The sequence below is a fragment of the Schistocerca cancellata genome, chromosome 3 (genome assembly GCF_023864275.1).
Source record: "Schistocerca cancellata isolate TAMUIC-IGC-003103 chromosome 3, iqSchCanc2.1, whole genome shotgun sequence".
Lineage (NCBI taxonomy): Eukaryota > Metazoa > Arthropoda > Insecta > Orthoptera > Acrididae > Schistocerca > Schistocerca cancellata.
Genome location: NC_064628.1, coordinates 148,451,208 through 148,470,067, shown reverse-complemented (window position 1 = coordinate 148,470,067; position 18,860 = coordinate 148,451,208). Strand labels below are relative to the sequence as shown.

General features: G+C 42.1%; 1 protein-coding gene across 4 annotated transcripts in view; it reads left to right on the top strand.

The window, feature by feature from the left end:
• The window catches only part of LOC126174768 (integumentary mucin C.1-like), a 471,136-nt gene extending 460,806 nt beyond the window's left edge, over positions 1-10,330 (top strand). Inside the window, exons 2-3 of one of the 4 annotated variants that reach the window (XM_049921107.1) lie at positions 6,660-7,192; positions 7,655-10,330. In XM_049921107.1, coding sequence (XP_049777064.1) covers positions 6,660-7,192; positions 7,655-10,180 — 3,059 coding nt within the window. In that variant the 3' untranslated portion in view covers positions 10,181-10,330. Of the gene's footprint in view, positions 1-2,715; positions 2,768-6,659 lie in introns of those variants that run through there. The other 3 variants (XM_049921108.1, XM_049921106.1, XM_049921105.1) reach the window with 3 other exon arrangements.
• The last annotated feature ends 8,530 nt before the right edge of the window (positions 10,331-18,860 follow it).

Sequence of the window (18,860 nt, the reverse complement as noted above, 5' to 3'; positions counted from 1 at the left end):
ACCCAACGTGCTCTAGAAGGTGTAAGTCAACTACCCTGGCCAGCAAGATCTCCGGATCTGTCCCCCACTGAGCATGTTTGGGACTGGATGAAGCGTCGTCTCACGCGGTCTGCACGTCCAGCACGAACGCTGGTCCAACTGAGGCGCCAGGTGGAAATGGCATGGCAAGCCGTTCCACTGGACTACATCCAGCATCTCTACGATCGTCTCCATGGGAGAATATCAGCCTGCATTGCTGCGAAAGGTGGATATACACTGTACTAGTGCCGACATTGTGCATGCTCTGTTGCCTGTGTCTATGTGCCTGTGGTTCTGTCAGTGTGATCATGTGATGTATCTGACCCCAGGAATGTGTCAATAAAGTTTCCCCTTCCTGGGACAATGAATTCACGGTGTTCTTATTTCAATTTCCAGGAGTGTATATTAACGACTTAGGAGGCAATCTGAGTAGCAGTCATAGATTGTTTGCAGATGATGCTGTCATTTACCGTCTTGTAAAGACATCAGATGACCAAAACGACTTGCAAAATGATTTAGATAAGATATCTGTATGGTGCGAAAAGTGGCAATTGACGCTGAATAAGGAAAAGTGTGAAGTTATTCACATGAGTACTAAAAGAAATCAGCTAAATTTCGAGTACGCGATAAGTCACACAAATCTGAAGGCTGTAAATTCAACTAATTACTTACGGATTGCAATTACAAATAACCTAAATTGGAGCGATCACATAGATAATATTGTTGGTAGAGCAAACCAAAGAGTGCGATTCATTGGCAGAACACTTAGAAGGTGCTACAGTTCTACTAAGGAGACTGCTTACACCAGGCTCGTCCGCCCTATTCTGGAGTATTCCTGAGCGGTGAGGGATCCGCATCAGGTGGAACTGACGGATGACATCGAAAAAGTACAAAGAAGGGCAGCTCGTTTTGTATTATCGCGAAATAATGGAGATAGTGTCACAGACATGATACGTGAATTGGAGTGGCAATCATTAAAACAAAGGCGTTTTTCGTTGCGACGGGATCTTCTTACGAAATTTCAATCACCATTTGTTTCCTCCGATTGCGAAAACATTCTGTTGGCACCCACCTACGTAGGGAGAAAGGATCATCACAATAAAATAAGAGAAATCAGGGCTCGCACAGAAAAATTTAAGTGCTCGTTTTTCCCGCGTGCCGTTCGAGAGCGGAACGGTAGAGAGATATCTTGAAGGTGGTTCATTAAACCCTTGAAACCTCCCCTTAGAAAAATTTATGAATCACTGTGCTTATAAACCCCTTACGTTATTTGATTTTCAAACAGCTGAGCAGAACTGAACGTACTCAGACATTTCGCTCTTTACTTATTCTGATCAACACTAAAATGACACACAATATTTTTAGCGCAACGCAATCTGACTTTCAATAATCCCTACAAAAGATGTCACACAATATGACACACAATATGACACACAATATTTTTAGCGCAACGCAATCTGACTTTCAATAATCCCTACAAAAGAATGGCCCTGACTAACAATAACCTATACCTTTCATGAATCACTTACCTCACAAAAATCTTCGTTACTCGAACTACTGCAGTACAGCGAGCGCCAATACTGCCAGCTAAATAAAAGATTCTAACTACTGAAGGCACTAATTACTGAGAGGCATAGTTAGCAAATGAAAAATTTTGATAGAGAACAAACAATGTATTTACCTTAATAGTGTTATATATATATATATATATATATATATATATATATATATATATATATATATATATCAGTTCATGACATCCAGTCTGACAAATTTACTCTCTCTGATGGACACACGCCCAGATCATCCGCTCTCAAAACTCCGATATCTCTCTCCCCACATCCACCACTGCTGGCGGCTCACCTCAAACTGCGCAATGCTACGCGCTGTTCACATCTAACTGCCCAACACTACAATAGCAATATTGCAACAATGCAGACCAGCCACAGACTTCACACAGCACAGTCAGTGATTTTAATATAGAGCGCTACGTGGCGTTACCAACATAAAACCCTAAACAGCCTACTTACACCCTCTGCCACGCACTTTATTGTGCAGAGTAATCACGTAGATGTGTAGATGTAGATATTTTTCTTTCTGTAGAGTCATGCTGATGATGAAGAGGTTTGTAGTTTATTTATTAGTCTGGGGTCATAAGAATGAGGGTATGAGGCGGTCGCGGACTTGCTCGTGGAAATCAACACTGCTTCTCACCTTCTGTGATTTAAATACATTAGTAGATATTAATATCATGATGGTCAGACGACAATTTTGTAATGCTCTTCAATCACATATGACTGCAACGTTCCCACGACCACACCGTGTTGCATGGTGTTCCCATTCGATCAGTCACCTAACGATATGAGTTAGGTTTTTAAGAGTGCATTAAAATATTTCTGCTTTTTCTCATCCATGCTACTAATATAGAGGTTTGCAGTTTACGTCTTTTTTAAGTTTTAATACTAAATCCGACGATTCCTGTACCTCTACACTCACTACTTCTCAGTAGCATAAGAGAAACAACGGTATGACGCAAAACGTTATCTATAACGCACTTCCCACTGGTTGCGAAATTTCTACATTTTCCTATAACTCGATAAGATATCGCAGATAACACGGATTTAGGAGCGATAATCTGCACATCGTCTCGCTATATAAAGCGTAGGTGGTACTGGAGGCTGCATAGTGTGTCAGCCTGGAAAACAGACGTTTGAGACCCGCGATTACAAGAGCGACATGACGATTCAGAGTAAGTTGTTTTGAAATAGGTTATGCTGTAAAAAGTATCAATTTAAAATATGCTATCAGTCACAGGCGTGTCTGACGAAATAAGAAAGGTGCGGATGCAGGCTTTCTCGGCGAAATGCACAGCTAGATATTTCTCGGGAAATCAGCCAAGTTGTACCTTCAATTCGGAACATTTAGGCAAGTTTCTTATTCGTGATATCTGCCGACGTCAGAAGAAGGCAAGTTTGAAACTCTTAGAAACAGCGTTCCGAAATTGAGATATTACTCGGCTGAGTTAATCAGACACAAGAATAGATTTTAATTCGTGAAAATAAGTTCTCTGTTTCATATACCAAAACCATGAAGAATTTTTAATGCCTGGAACGCCTTTGTTACTAGAAAGTTAGCTCATACAGAAACGTTCACTATTATTTTGTCTTCGCAACCTAGTGCCGAGACAGGTATCTATTTCTGTAATTTACATTGCAAATTGCAACTTTATAAATCTGGAAAGCTTTTTCTTTAGCTACATAACAGTTTTTTCCATTACTATCATTCTTTAGATTGATTTTATATCCCCCTCTATGATTTCATTCTGCACAATTTTTTGTTCAGTGTTATCATGTCACATAGACGTGCTACACGATTACCATTACATACTCGAACATGTGCGTCATCGGCAGTATTCCGCAACTGTTGTTTTCTATTTTAACACTCGAAATAATTGTGAATGGAACAGTACATTTAGTATCTACAAGGCCATTCTACTCCGAATGGATTTTCGCAAACATCGATTCCTATCTATGTTAATAATTCCTCAGTGCCCTCTCTACATCTGCACTACGTTTTTCTCATAATTCTGTGACAACTTATTTCCAGCGTTTCCAATTACGATTCAATCGGCCTTCCTGTAGCTTGCTTCTCTATAGTACCTTACGTTCAGCGAACAGAAATTTGTTTCTCTGTTATAGGGAACAAATGGCTCTGAAAGGTTTTCTATCCTATTTTCCTTGCAGGTACCTTTCTTTGTCTAACATAATCTGCTCATTTGTAGCCCTTCTATCTTCCAAAGTACTGTCACATATTTCTGTGATGTACGGCGGCGCGTACTCCTATTCCGAATTTTCCTTTCACATCCATTATTATGAGAATAGACCTGTTCTTAACTGCTCGTCCGTTGGTACTAAGTTGACAGAGCGAATGGAAACCTGTTACTGTGCACACGAATCAGAGTAGAAAAGCCGTCGTACACTAACACGCCATGAGTAATAGTTCCTCAGTAATGTGACAACTCTCTCTCTCTCTCTCTTTTTTAATTCTCGTATGTTTGATGTACCTAATATTCAGCTTTCCCGTTGCGTTTGTAAATGCTTCAAGAAGCATAATTTCCTTTTAAATTTTGTTCAATGTTCGGCTTGTTACACCTTCTTTTAACAGTGAAATTTATTCTCTGTAATGACAGAATTAGCTGTAGTTGAACATCATTACATGATATTCGAGCCTAGTTAACACTGTGAAAATAGAGGTCTACACTATAGTAAGTTTTCATGCTAGATGACATCAATGTCTCTTCGAGAGGAAAATCGTTATCCCGACGGCGATTCTTATGATGCAGTTATGTCAGTGTTCGATGGTATTTGGGAACAAATCGGAAAGGGCTACGCACTTAATTCTACAGATCCGACAGGTACACGGTGTCTATAATAAAAGACAAGAGGGTTGGAACTTAAATAGTGGCAACTATTTATTCACATGTTTGTAACTATTTATTTACATGTTTGCACCTGTTACTATCTTTCGAAGTAGTCACCAGCGTTGTGTAGAACCCGTTGCTAGCGATGTGGAAGGCGTAGTATACCGTTAGCAGAGCCTGTTCTGTTGATGGTGCGAATGGAGCGGTCTACTGCCTGTCGAATCTCTGGAACACTTCTGATTCGAAAGACACGAAGTGGTTACTTCATCTTCGGAATCAAATCAAAGTCACGAGGACTTGAGTCCGGAGCGTATGGTCGATGGTACAGTTCTTCCCGGTCCCATCGACCGAACAGAGCAGCCACAACTTGCGCTGTATGCGCCCGCGCATTGTCGTGCAAATTGATGCGTGGGTTACGCAGAAAGTGTCGCCGCTTCTTTCGCAAAGGTGGTTGCTGGTGATGCTCCAAAAAGGAACAGTAACACTGTGCATTTACTGTCTGCCGTGGAGGAACGTAATGCGTTAGGATAACACCATCACAGTCGTACACGAGAATCACCATAACTTTCACCATAGGGGGGCTCTGACGCATTTTCGACTTCTACGGCGAAAGAAGCGGCGACGCTTTCTGCACAATCCACCCATCATTTTGTACATTGCGGGGGACGCATACAGCTCGAGCTGTGGCTGCTCTGTTCGGTCGATGGGACTGGGAAGTACTGTACCATCCACCATACTCCCCAGACTTAAGTCCTTGTGACTTTGATTTGATTCCGAAGATGAAGGAACCACTTCGTGGCATTCGCTTCAGAACTGTTCCTGAGATTCTACAGGCAGCAGACCGCTCCATTCGCACTATCAACAGAACAGGCTGTGCTAACTGTATACTACGCCTTCCACATCGCAGGAACAGGTTGTGGACAACGCTGGTAAGGACAGTAACAGGTGGAAACATGTAACTCTTTTGTATCGGTTGTGAATAAATAGTTTCCACTATATAGGTTCCAACCCTCGTATATTTTATTACGTATATATAAAAGCGGAAAAGGCTGTGGCAGAAAGCACAGAGTAAAAGAGACGTCATCCACCCCTACTTGCACCGTATACACTGCAAGTGTCATTAAGCAGCTCAGTTGTTAAGAAAGAATAGTTAGTAGTTGTTATACGCAAATTTCTCTGGATCACTTCTGTTTCAAGTGTGTGGCAGATAATGGACTATAGTGTATTAATGCTGAAACGCTACTTCCGTTATGATGTACATGATATGTAAACAGCGATATATTATATTTAAGAAGCTACTTAACATTTTTTGCATGGAATTTACCTACGATGATAGCTCATGAATGGTTTCTATATTGGTCCTTTTGACAAACGTTAATACTATGTCCCCTTTCAACAGCTACACGTTATAACATCAGTGATCAGCAATGTTTTGTTGTGGCTCGACCTAAACTCGTTTTTTCTTTGAAAGGGATTAGTAGACTGCGATTTAGTTTCTCATCATTAACTATCGGAACATGAAGTTGTCGAGGGAACGCTAAACACTAATATTTCTTCTTTCCCTTCTTGTTGCCCGACTGTCTATGTGTCGGATAAGCATTATGAAACAGAGAGGCGATAAATAGACCAAACTGTGGAGAATACAGAATAGAATTACAATTACAGTACCCCTGTCGACACCAATTGCAATCGCGAGAAATGGAAGTCAGAGGTTCAAAACGAAAAAGATAAGCAAAATTTTAGAAGAGCAACTGCTTCCAAAATAAATCATGTAAAAAGAAACTACTAAAAAAAGAATGGAAAGTATTAACACGAAAAAGAAAACCGTTCAAATATCATTCCCAAATACTAAGTTACTGTTTCCTGAACTGTAGGCTCCTTTAGCTTTCTCTACTTAACGATCAAAGACAAAACATTCATGTTATATTATTTTTGCAGACCCGCTGTCACCAAAACTTCATTAAGCATAACTGATTCATCAGCAGCGACTGCTTGACTAAGAAACGTTAGTCGCAGCTGTTTGGACAAGGAATGCAACACTTCAGATTGTTATGGCTAAATAACAGAGACTAATGGTTATTAAAGATATATAGAATAAATTCAAGTCATACTCCACGAAAATCACTATCGAACTTGCTGCATACACTGATATAATAATTAAATATTAATTATATATTACTGAAGAGATTAAAAATATAATATTGCCTTGTTCATGTTGCAGGATTTGTGTTGGCAGTGGCGTACCTACTAACAGGTGTGATACTAGTTTATGGATCACCCGTGGGAGAATGTCCACCAGTGGATCCGCTGGACCACACTGACCATCTACCGGACGACAAAAACTGTTCACTATTCTATAAATGCGATCATGCAGCTCCAGTGTTATTTGTGTGTCCTGACGAACTTCATTTCAATAGAGTACTAGAGGTATGTGATTGGCCAGATGTAGCTGGGTGCACTGCGAATACAGGCGCTAGTTCCACTGCAGTGCCAACTGCAGCACCAACTGCTGGATCTACGTCTCCATCAACTTCAACTGATAAACCGCAAACCGCTGCACCCATCACGTCAACAACATCTAGCCCTGCGCAGGCATGTCCAGCGGTCGGCACGTGTCCACAATATGAAGATGAAAACTCGATTGCTAAGCATCTGCCACATGCTACAAACTGCAGTCAGTTCTGCAAATGTGATCATGGTAAACCTGTCACTATGGACTGCCCTGCTGGACTACACTTCAATGCTGTTCTTGAGGTATGTGATTGGCCACAAAATGCTGGATGTTCAGGTGGCTCTGGAAGCACGTCAAATCCAACTAGCTCCACACCTTCATCAAGCAGTGCTGCCACCACTCAGGCTCCTACTTCGGCCCCAACAGCCAAACCTACCACAGCTGCACCAGGCACAACAGCTGAACCTACCACAGCTGCACCAAGCACAACTGCCAAGCCTACCACAGCTGCACCAACCACAACAGCTCAACCAACTACAGCTGCACCAAGCTCTTCGTCAACTGCAGCTCCCAGCTCACCAGCAACATCAGCCCCATCTGGAGACTGCCCAGCAATCGGTGTATGTCCTCAATATGAAGATGAGAATTCAATAGCAAAACATCTTCCCCATGCCTCAAACTGCAGTCAGTTCTGCAAATGTGATCATGGTAAACCTGTCACTATGGATTGCCCAGCTGGACTGCACTTCAATGCTGTTCTGGAGGTCTGTGACTGGCCACAAAATGCTGGATGTTCTGGTGGCTCTGGAAGCACGTCAAATCCAACTAGCTCCACACCTTCATCAAGCAGCGCTGCCACCACTCAGGCTCCTACTTCGGCCCCAACAGCCAAACCTACCACAGCTGCACCAGGCACAACAGCTGAACCTACCACAGCTGCACCAAGCACAACTGCCAAGCCTACCACAGCTGCACCAACCACAACAGCTCAACCAACTACAGCTGCACCAAGCTCTTCATCAACTGCAGCTCCCAGCTCACCAGCAACATCAGCCCCATCTGGAGACTGCCCAGCAATCGGTGTCTGTCCTCAATATGAAGATGAGAATTCAATAGCAAAACATCTTCCCCATGCCTCAAACTGCAGTCAATTCTGCAAATGTGATCATGGTAAACCTGTCACTATGGATTGCCCAGCTGGACTACACTTCAATGCTGTTCTTGAGGTATGTGATTGGCCTCAAACTGCTGGATGTTCAGGTGGCTCTGGAAGCACGTCAAATCCAACTAGCTCCACACCTTCATCAAGTAGTGCTGCGACCACTCCAGCTCCTACTTCAGCACCGAGCACAACAATCGAACCTACCACAGCAGCACCTAGCACAACAGTTCAGCCAACTACAGCTGCCCCATCCACGACAGGCCAGCCAACCACAGTAGCACCAACCACAACAGTTCAGCCAACCACATCTGCACCTAGCACCACAGCCAAACCTACCACAGCTGCACCAACCACAACAGTTCAGCCAACCACAGTTGCACCCAGTACCACAGCCAAACCTACCACAGCTGCGCCAACTACAACAGTTCAGCCAACCACGTCTGCACCTAGCACCACATCCAAACCTACCACAGCTGCACCAACCACAACAGCTGAACCAACCACAGCTGCACCAAGCTCTTCATCAACAGCAGCACCTAGCTCACCAGCAACATCAGCACCATCTGGAGACTGCCCAGCAATCGGTGTATGTCCTCAATATGAAGATGAGAATTCAATAGCAAAACATCTTCCCCATGCCTCAAACTGCAGTCAATTCTGCAAGTGTGATCATGGTAAACCTGTCACTATGGATTGCCCAGCTGGACTACACTTCAATGCTGTTCTTGAGGTATGTGATTGGCCACAAAATGCTGGATGTTCTGGTGGCTCTGGAAGCACGTCAAATCCAACTAGCTCCACACCTTCATCAAGCAGTGCTGCCACCACTCAGGCTCCTACTTCGGCCCCAACAGCCAAACCTACCACAGCTGCACCGGGCACAACAGCTGAACCTACCACAGCTGCACCAAGCACAACTGCCAAGCCTACCACAGCTGCACCAACCACAACAGCTCAACCAACTACAGCTGCACCAAGCTCTTCGTCAACTGCAGCTCCCAGCTCACCAGCAACATCAGCCCCATCTGGAGACTGCCCAGCAATCGGTGTCTGTCCTCAATATGAAGATGAGAATTCAATAGCAAAACATCTTCCCCATGCCTCAAACTGCAGTCAGTTCTGCAAATGTGATCATGGTAAACCTGTCACTATGGATTGCCCAGCTGGACTGCACTTCAATGCTGTTCTGGAGGTCTGTGACTGGCCACAAAATGCTGGATGTTCTGGTGGCTCTGGAAGCACGTCAAATCCAACTAGCTCCACACCTCCATCAAGCAGCGCTGCCACCACTCAGGCTCCCACTTCGGCCCCAACAGCCAAACCTACCACAGCTGCACCAGGCACAACAGCTGAACCTACCACAGCTGCACCAAGCACAACTGCCAAGCCTACCACAGCTGCACCAACCACAACAGCTCAACCAACTACAGCTGCACCAAGCTCTTCATCAACTGCAGCTCCCAGCTCACCAGCAACATCAGCCCCATCTGGAGACTGCCCAGCAATCGGTGTCTGTCCTCAATATGAAGATGAGAATTCAATAGCAAAACATCTACCACACGCCTCAAACTGCAGTCAGTTCTGCAAGTGTGATCATGGTAAACCTGTCACAATGGATTGTCCAGCTGGACTACACTTCAACGCTGTTTTGGAGGTGTGTGACTGGCCACAAAATGCTGGATGTTCTGGTGGCTCTGGAACGACGTCAAATCCAACTAGTTCCACACCTTCATCTAGCAGTCCTGTCACTACTCAGGCTCCTACTTCTGCTCCAAGTTCAACAGCCAAACCAACCACAGCTGCACCTAGCACAACAGCCAAACCTCCTACAGTTGCACCAACGACAACAGTTCAACCAACGACTGTGGCATCAAGCACAACAGCCAAACCCACCACAGCTGCACCTAGCTCTACTGCGAGTCCTGATGTAGAGCCTTGCGATGCAGTTGGATCTTGTCCTGTGTATGACCAGGACTCTATTGTAAAGCACCTGCCGCACAGAACAAATTGTGGGCTGTACTGTAGGTGCAACCATGGTGTACCAATTACGGAAAAATGTCCAGATGGCCTACATTTCAATGCAAAGCTGGAAGTATGTGACTGGCCATCTGATGCTGGATGTCAATAAGTCAGATCTCATCATCATTGCAACCTACGTGAACTGAAAACTAATATGATCATCTGTAATGTTGTGTTATGCTACTCCCTGTAACACTTCGCTCTTCATATTCATTTATTTATTGTGTTCATGTTGCATAATCATTTTTGTAAAGTAATTTCTTTCTGTATTAAAATTTTGGATTAAAAGTTTTACGAAAACATCCATTTGCATGTGTGAACTTATCTAGCCAACCTCATCTTTGCGTAGATAAACTTCTCACTATAATAGGTTCGATTTTCCTTTCCATCCAAGTAATGTCTCATATTTTGCTACGACAGATGTATAAGATCTAGTTGAAAGAGTAATTCGTTATAAGAGTGACTAAAATGTGCTAAGATTCGTTTTTGCATGAAGTGAATAATAGTTTTTGGAATCATAACACCAAAAATATCACATTCATCAGACATTGTTTATAAACAGAGCATGTTTCTTTTGATGTAAGTTTCCTGTTGTTATTTTGTGGTGTTTGATCCATTTCTAACGGCTACACTAGGGATTAGAAACTGAATGGTAACATAAACTGATAATATTTATAATTTAGTGTTTTCATTTGAAGAATTATATGTTTAATTCAGTCAGCAATTATCGTGGCCGTTCTCGTTGATATCAAGATCTTCTTAATCGTTAGTCCACGTCACATTCATCTTCATGCCTCTTCAATGAGCACTGAAGAAGTCTAAGTGCGAATATATGACGTGGCCTATCGTATCGGAAAATTTTAACGTCAATTTTGTAACTGGTTGTACCAAACGTGGCAATTATTTTCGTGAATGCCCTAAACAATCGTAAAAGTAGGTGCTATAATTTTGATTATTTGCCTAAAGAATAGCACCTTGTATCTTCAAATCTTTGTGGGCGAATATCAGTTGAATATGGACACTCTACGTGGAAGAAACACGGCAATGTGCTATTTCGTGCTATACAGAGTACTAAATAACTTACAGATTGATATCTTAGTATTGGAATTGGCTATTGCAATATGCCTTTCCTTAAACTTTATTGTACAGTCCTTCACCAGCTATCCGTGTGCATCTTACTTGTATCTTTCCTAGTTAACAATCCACAAACAGTGGTATTCAGTTATTAGTAAACTAATCAACATGCTACTACTAAGGTCCACTAAACAGCACAAATTTCAACTAATTAAAAGACGTATGGTGGGTTGCTTGATTTAGGGGAAGGGACCAGGCAGCGAGGTCACCGATCATATCGGATTGGGGAAGGATGGGAAAGGAAATCGACTGTGCACTTTCAAAGGAACCACCCCGGATTTGCCTGAATCGGTTTAAGGAAACCACGGAAAACAGAAATCAAGATGGACGGACGCGGGTTTGAACCGTCGTCCTCCCGAATGCGAGTCCACTGCGCGACCTCGCTCGATAATTTAAATCTGAAGTAAACACTTCTCTGATAGGAAAAGTTTGACGATAAAATACGAACAGGAAGAGGATATCGTTCTGTTCACTAGTGGTGCCCCACATACGCATAATGTGGAGGGAGCAGCCGCACACTCCTGTAGAACATTCAAGCACACACTTTACCTGTACATCATGTACACGCATCACATTATATATGATAAAAAGCTAAATAGATAAAAGGTGCATATTGTTTCTGTTCATTGTAACATAGTATTAAGGTTTCAGTACCAGCAAGTAATATCTACTTAAGATATAATAGTGACTTTCGCAGTACAGTTCGTTAGCTAGAGATAAGAAGAAATGAAACGAATGAAATTACGAACTTTGAATTTATTTAAAATAAAAAGATCACTAGTTATACCTCCATTGAAATAGAAGAAATTATACTTTGTAAACACGTATAGACAAGAAAAGGTGAATGTAATTATAGTCAACTTTAGTTTTAACTGTCTATTAGATGTATGAAGAATCCAAACTATCACCGAATCATAGCTCACCTTAGGGCTACCCGCATAATTGTACAACAGCATTTCAATTATGGTTTTTATATGTCATTAATATCATACTTAGAATAAAAGAATAACTTTTTTACGGTTATTGTTTGTGGGTTTCATCATAATGAGAATATTTCTTTGGATTAGGCACTGGGCGTTAATGAGGTTATAAGAACAGCTAATACGTTATTACATAATGACTTTTATAACAGAATCTTAAGTCATTTGGAGAAGTAGTTAAATCTGTTCATTGTTGCATTACTTACTTGCTACTCCCCTCCTCAACTTGGATACCTATTCGTTTCCCGTACATAGCGAAAATGAAGAACTTGAACTTCGTGCAACTGTCTACAAGTATCAGGCGGCTGTTGCCAGCTAGCTTTCTGTCAGTTTCAAAAAACCAAGTGACTGATATCCGACCGCAGCTGAGTACTGAAAGCGACAATGTTGATTCGCCACTACTAGGGCTGTGGTAACAACAGCTAAGTGGTACTTTACTAAATACATTAATCCTCTCTCTCTCTCTCTCTCTCTCTCTCGCACTCCCTGTCCCTCTCCTACAGGGAGCAACATTAGGTTCATATAGCATGATCGTAATAGCCTTATTACGTGATTAGTGTTCTAGTATTTTTCAAGTGGTTTAACTGTGCTGTGTGTCTATATTCCTATCTGTGTTTTTATACTATTCATGAAGACGACTCCTACATTCTCCCACTAACATCCTTTTTAAAGTAATTTTATATTCATGGGAAATATGTCTCCTCTCTGTGTGTTTAGCATTTAAGTTAGAGAATCATGTCTAGTGATTGAAGAGCGGGTTGACTGTACCGCTCCCACCCCAACATCCCTCCACGTGGGACGAGGGGGCGATGTAACAATAATAAAAGAAAGAAAAACAGCTTTATTTCTTCGGATACAATCTCATTTATAGTTTTATACAGTTATTCTGTTATTATATATCTTCACATCATGAATAAAACACAACGAGAGATAAGCTACCAACAACTTTTAGAGAAACCGAACTGTAATTAAAAGAGAAGAAGAATACGAAAGGGGTTGAGTAACTGGTAAGGGATTGAGACATGATTGCGTTCGGTCCCACACTGTTCAAGTGGTAGACTCTGCACACTGAAAGTGAAATTAGGAGTAGGTAACTGGAAGCTCAGTTGTGTTGAACGGATGACATCTCGAAATGAATTAGTATGTGAAGGCATTCAACAGTTATATAAAGTAAAAAGAAAATCGAATAATCATGTGGGACTGGAACGCTGTTGTATGAGATGAATTAGATAGCAGATTTACGAAATTTGCGATTGCAAATAAGCTAGCCTCTTGCCTTAAGGATAGTTTCTTTATTTATCGCGTAATCGATTTCGGGACTGCCAGCCCCATCTTCAGATACAGCTGTCCAGGTAGAAAAAATTTCCAAAAAATACATTATAGCAGTGCATGTACTGTATGCTACAAGCCGTCAAAACTCTACCGTCATGAGATCAGATTAAACTTCTTGTGCTTTAATCATTATACATGAAATTATTATTACTCATAGTCACAGACCAAATATCAAAACAACAGTATTTTCTGTATTACGTGTGTAAAATGTCATCATATATTGTTGGCATGGAGTGAGGTAGCACAGTGTTTGGAGCGCAATGGGCTCGCATTCGGGAGGGTGACAGTTCAAATCAGCGTCAGACCATCCTCAACAGACAACGTCTGTCTTTCTGCTCTGTAGCAGGTTCGAGTGGGAATCAAGATGTGTGGACTTTACAATAAAGTAATCTTTTGCGTGGTATGATTTCAGAGGTCTTTTAGATTCGACTTTCTGACTCCCATTTAAAGAAATGCCCAGCCTTTCACTCAAGTTTCCCTGATTTCCTAAACTGCACCACACAAACGCCGAGATGGTTACTTTGAAAGTGCACGGCCGATTCCCTTCCCCATCCTTGAAACACTGCGAGCTTCTGCTCCGTCTCTAAAGATCTCGATGTCGACGGGACGTTAGGCCCTAATCTTTCTTCCTTTCACTATTATAACATTGGTAACTAATTTGCATCTTAATTCAAACCATTTAAGTGGGAGCGTGTCTATCACTCATTATAAATATAAACCAAGAACAAACCTTTACCACAAACCTAGCGATCATTATTCTGAAATGGCACAAGTACGCAACAAAATTTTATTTTGTATCCCATGGGCTACATCCTATTGGGTAATATTATGTAATTGTTCACCTGTTAAAACGTCATAGGATAGAATAATAGTTATTAACGTCAATAGGAACTATTTTGCTTAGAAACACGGTATAATTATCTTATTATGCAATGTATTCAATGTAGACTATTTGCAATTAGATAACAGAGTGTCAGAAAAGCATCGTTACATAGCACTGAATAGGTTTTATCGGAAAAGTTCGTTCTTAACGATATAAATGGTTTATGTTTATAGAGAATGATAAACGAACTCCCATTCTAAATGGTCCCGAAGTTCAAATGCTTCCAGAATTATATGACGACATTTCGCATATAAAAGATACGAAATATGCCTTAGTATTTCGTCTATGACAGAGTAATTATAAGTTACCGTATAATCTGATTCAAGAATATGAACTTTAATCTGATCTCAGGACTGGTAGATGACTGACAACTTGTAACATGGCGTTCGTGAATAATGGCGTTGTGTTCCACATGCACTAATGAAACGTAATTTTCGAAAAAATTTCTATGTGAACAGGTACATTTGAAGATGGAGCTGGTTGTCTCGAAATAGGTTATGCCATAAATAAATTTTAAAACAGAATGCTTGCAGCGAAAGGCTAATTTATGATTCTAAATGATTACACGGCTTTTTTCGCACCGAGGAGGTTGAATCTTAAAGTCCAGCAACAAATTTCCGCTATTATTAGCAAATACACTGTTCAAGAATCGAAAGAGAAGAAGTATAACGAAAAAGGCGTGGAAGTACTGTAAGATTCCAGCTCGAATACATCTGATACCTTGCAAAGCGTTCCAGGAGCTGATGTACACTCATTTCCCAATTTCCTAATGATTAAGAATAAGCTAAAGTTTAAGAACCTCGTCAGCAAGACCCAGTGCTGCAGTGCTGCGGCACACATAATCAGAAAATAAAGTCTTTCTTGAGGAAGCAGTGATGGAATTTGAACCTGCCAGGTGAATGAAAACAATTTATCCTTTAAAAAACTTTATTACGAAAACTAATAGGCATTTCTCAACAATTACAATAATATTCACAAAGCTGGTTCTTTTATAACAAGTACTCGGCCACGAACTTAATTATTAAATTGGTAAAGGCTCTGAGCACAATGGGACTTAACAGCTGTGGTCATCAGCCCCCTAGAACTTAGAACTACTTAAACCTAACTAACCTAAGGACATCACACACATCCATGCCCGAGGCAGGATTCGAACCTGCGACTGCAGCAGTCGCGCGGTTCCGGACTGTGCGCCTAGAACCGCTAGACCACCGCGGCCGGCAATTGGTAAAGGAGCGGTAAAACTGCAACCTAAACGAGTGCAAGTCACGCGAACTTATAACCTTACTTAATCACGTCTGAACAATGAATCTAACTATCCCAAACTAATAAAAACAAATTTTCACTAAAATTTTCTGTTTTTCAACACAACACAATTACGCGCAAGCAAGCAGTGCAGCAACACCTTACCTCAAAAAACCTTCACTTGTCAAGTTAGTCTTTACAGAGAAATAATTCACAATTCATCCTTCTCCACATCTTTATCGTTGTCCTCTGCAACCCATTTCCTTTGGTTGACTAGCACAGAACGCCCAATTCTCTTATTAGCTGCTCCTAGAATGCTTAATCTAACGACACTGGTACTGGCAACCAAAGATCACAGTGCTTGAACTCAAAACCACTCGATGTAACAGATGGATTAACGAAAACTATTAATTGAAAAATGTTTATCGTACAAATATGAAATCTGACACATCCAGTGAAAATTCGGTAATGGAAAAAATCGCAGCATCAAGAATGTGTTGTGCGACATAAACGAAAGTTGGCAGACGTGTGTTTACATCTGATAGGTAGCGTCTTTTCTAATTTTGCACCAGTTGCATAAGAGTGGCGTCAGTAGCGACCATGAGGATGTAAACCAGGTTTGCTTTAAACTCACGTTGTAACGGTCGTGAGCGTTAGTTAGCTCTCAGATTGACGTGGTGAGGTGATGTTAGTCAATAATGTCATTAAGGAGACAAATACTCCGTTATGAAAACCTCACTACTCAGTGAGATCATGTACTAGGGCTACAAGAAACTGGATGTTCTTCCTGAATCAGAGCAGAAAAAGTTTGCGCGAATGTAGCCACTGTATATGATTTGCAAGAAGACTGGTCTCCGGACAGCCACATATCACTACGAGACGGAAGGCCACCGTGTCGGCGTATGGGTCTGGCGCATTGTACCGTATGTGCAGCAGCAGTCTGAGCAGCAGTTCGCACCACATGACACAACGAAGCTTTACAAACTTTAAGAACAGCTCCGAGCCAGACGCCCTGTAGTGTGCATACAACTGATAAAAAGCCACCGGCCACCACCATTTTCGAGTTCAGCGAGCGCTCATTGGAGGGTAGGATGGAGGTCCGTTGTGTTTTCTGATGAAAGCTGGTCCTGTCTCGGTGCCGTTGATGTCCGTACGTTGGTAAGATGATGATGATGATATTTGGTTTGTGGGGCACTGAACTGCTCGGTTATCAGCGCCCGTACAAATTCCCAACCTTTGCTCAGCCCAGTCTCGCCACTTTCAATGAATGATGATGAAATGATGATGACAACACAAAAACCCAGTCATCTCGAGGCAGGTGAAAATCCCTGACCCCGCCGGGAATCGAACCCAGGACCCGTGCTCGGGAAGCGAGAACGCGACCGCGAGACCACAATCTGCGGACCGTTGGTTAGGAGGAGGCCAGTAGAGGGCCTGCAAACAACCTGTCTGTGAGCTAGACACACTGGGATGCGATTTTTCATGACAGCAGGAGCACCCTGGTGGTATATTGGACATCATCAAATGACAACGCTAGCGTCATTCACAACCAGCGTGAACCGTCCATGTAATGACTTATCAAGTGCAACAACCTCAGAAACCCATCCCACAAACTGACACCCAATACTCGTACAGCACAATGCATGCACGTTTGCATGCTTACATTGGACATTATAGCGGTTATACTGGTTATTAATTACTAGCGTTTCACATTTGCAATGGCTTATCTCGCACCTACACTGACCTGTTGTCTTGCAATGTTAATCACTCCAATAATGATGTTATCTAGACAAATGTATTTCCGAAACTTCATTATTTTACATTAATTATTTTTTGGTGTTGCGATGGTTTTTTCAACAGTTTATGAAGCTCGCATCACTTTCCTTGAATGACAAAAACAAACTAGAATCCTTAGACCCGGAACGTTTTAGGTGCAAGCTGGATACCGAAATGTCTAGGGGACGGGCATATGCTGATTATCACCATCTTCCGGACTTCTGAGAAATATCAAAGGCAACGAGGTAGACTCAGGACAGCACTGTGACAGTACGGTATTGGTCTTTCCATAAATACTGTGAACTGAGGAGGTGGCATGATCGTATGACTGGCTCTGACGAATAGGCGGATGGCAACAGCGTAATTCTAATCAGAGATTACGCATAGTGTGCCACCATGAACCGAAGGGAAAAGGATTTCTGAGTTGATATTGCGAAATTTTAGGCGTAGTTTAACACTGACACCAGACATCACAAAGAACAGAGACTAGGATGGTGTAGGAAAAGAACTGGGACGTAGAGTGGCATTCCGTGGTGTTCAGCAGTGCCCGGCTTGTGTTTCTAGCAATCAGACTGACGCCAGTGTTTCAGTAGACGAACTGGTGAATTGTCACAGAGAGCAGCGATTCTCGAGGCCTATACGTCTCCAATTCCTGGAATGATGGGATTCTAAAATAATGGATATGACAGCAGAACTGTTTTCCAAATTGCTAAAGAGAGGCTGAATGCTTACACGTACGTGAAAAGAACGGTAAATCTATTTGTCATACCATTCATGAATAGTGTACCAGATTACATACGCCGGCCGGTGTGACCGTGCGGTTCTAAACGCTTCAGTTTGGAACCGCGTGACCGCTACGGTCGCAGGCTCGAATCCTGCCTCGGGTATGGATGTGTGTGATGTCCTTAGGTTAGTTAGGTTTAAGTAGTTCTAAGTTCTAGGGGACTGATGACCTCAGAAGTTAAGTCCCATAGAGCGCAGAGCCATTTGAACCAGATTTCATACTCCAACAGGCTAATGCAAGACCCACACTGCAGTTGACACCACATATTCCTTGCGGAAAGTGTGGATCATTAACTATTCGGCCTGGCCTCCAAAATTTTTCACCGACAAAACATCACCAGGATATGATGAAAACATGTCTACCTTCATATTAGTCCCTAGGAAACAATCTACATAAACCGTCATTGCGCGTTTTTTAGGCGTGGCGATATATTCGACAAGATGGCATTCGCAGGTTGTTTGCTTCCGCATCACAAAAGAATGCAGGATTATATTCGTGCCTGTGGAGGTCGAACCTCATACAGAAGTTGATGAAGGATATCTGTTCCGAACTGTACGACAGTTATATCATTCATTTCCTGTTATGTAAGAAACATCTCCACAAATATTTGACGAACGTAGGACTGGTCCTTCATGATTTAACACTTATCATTTCCGAC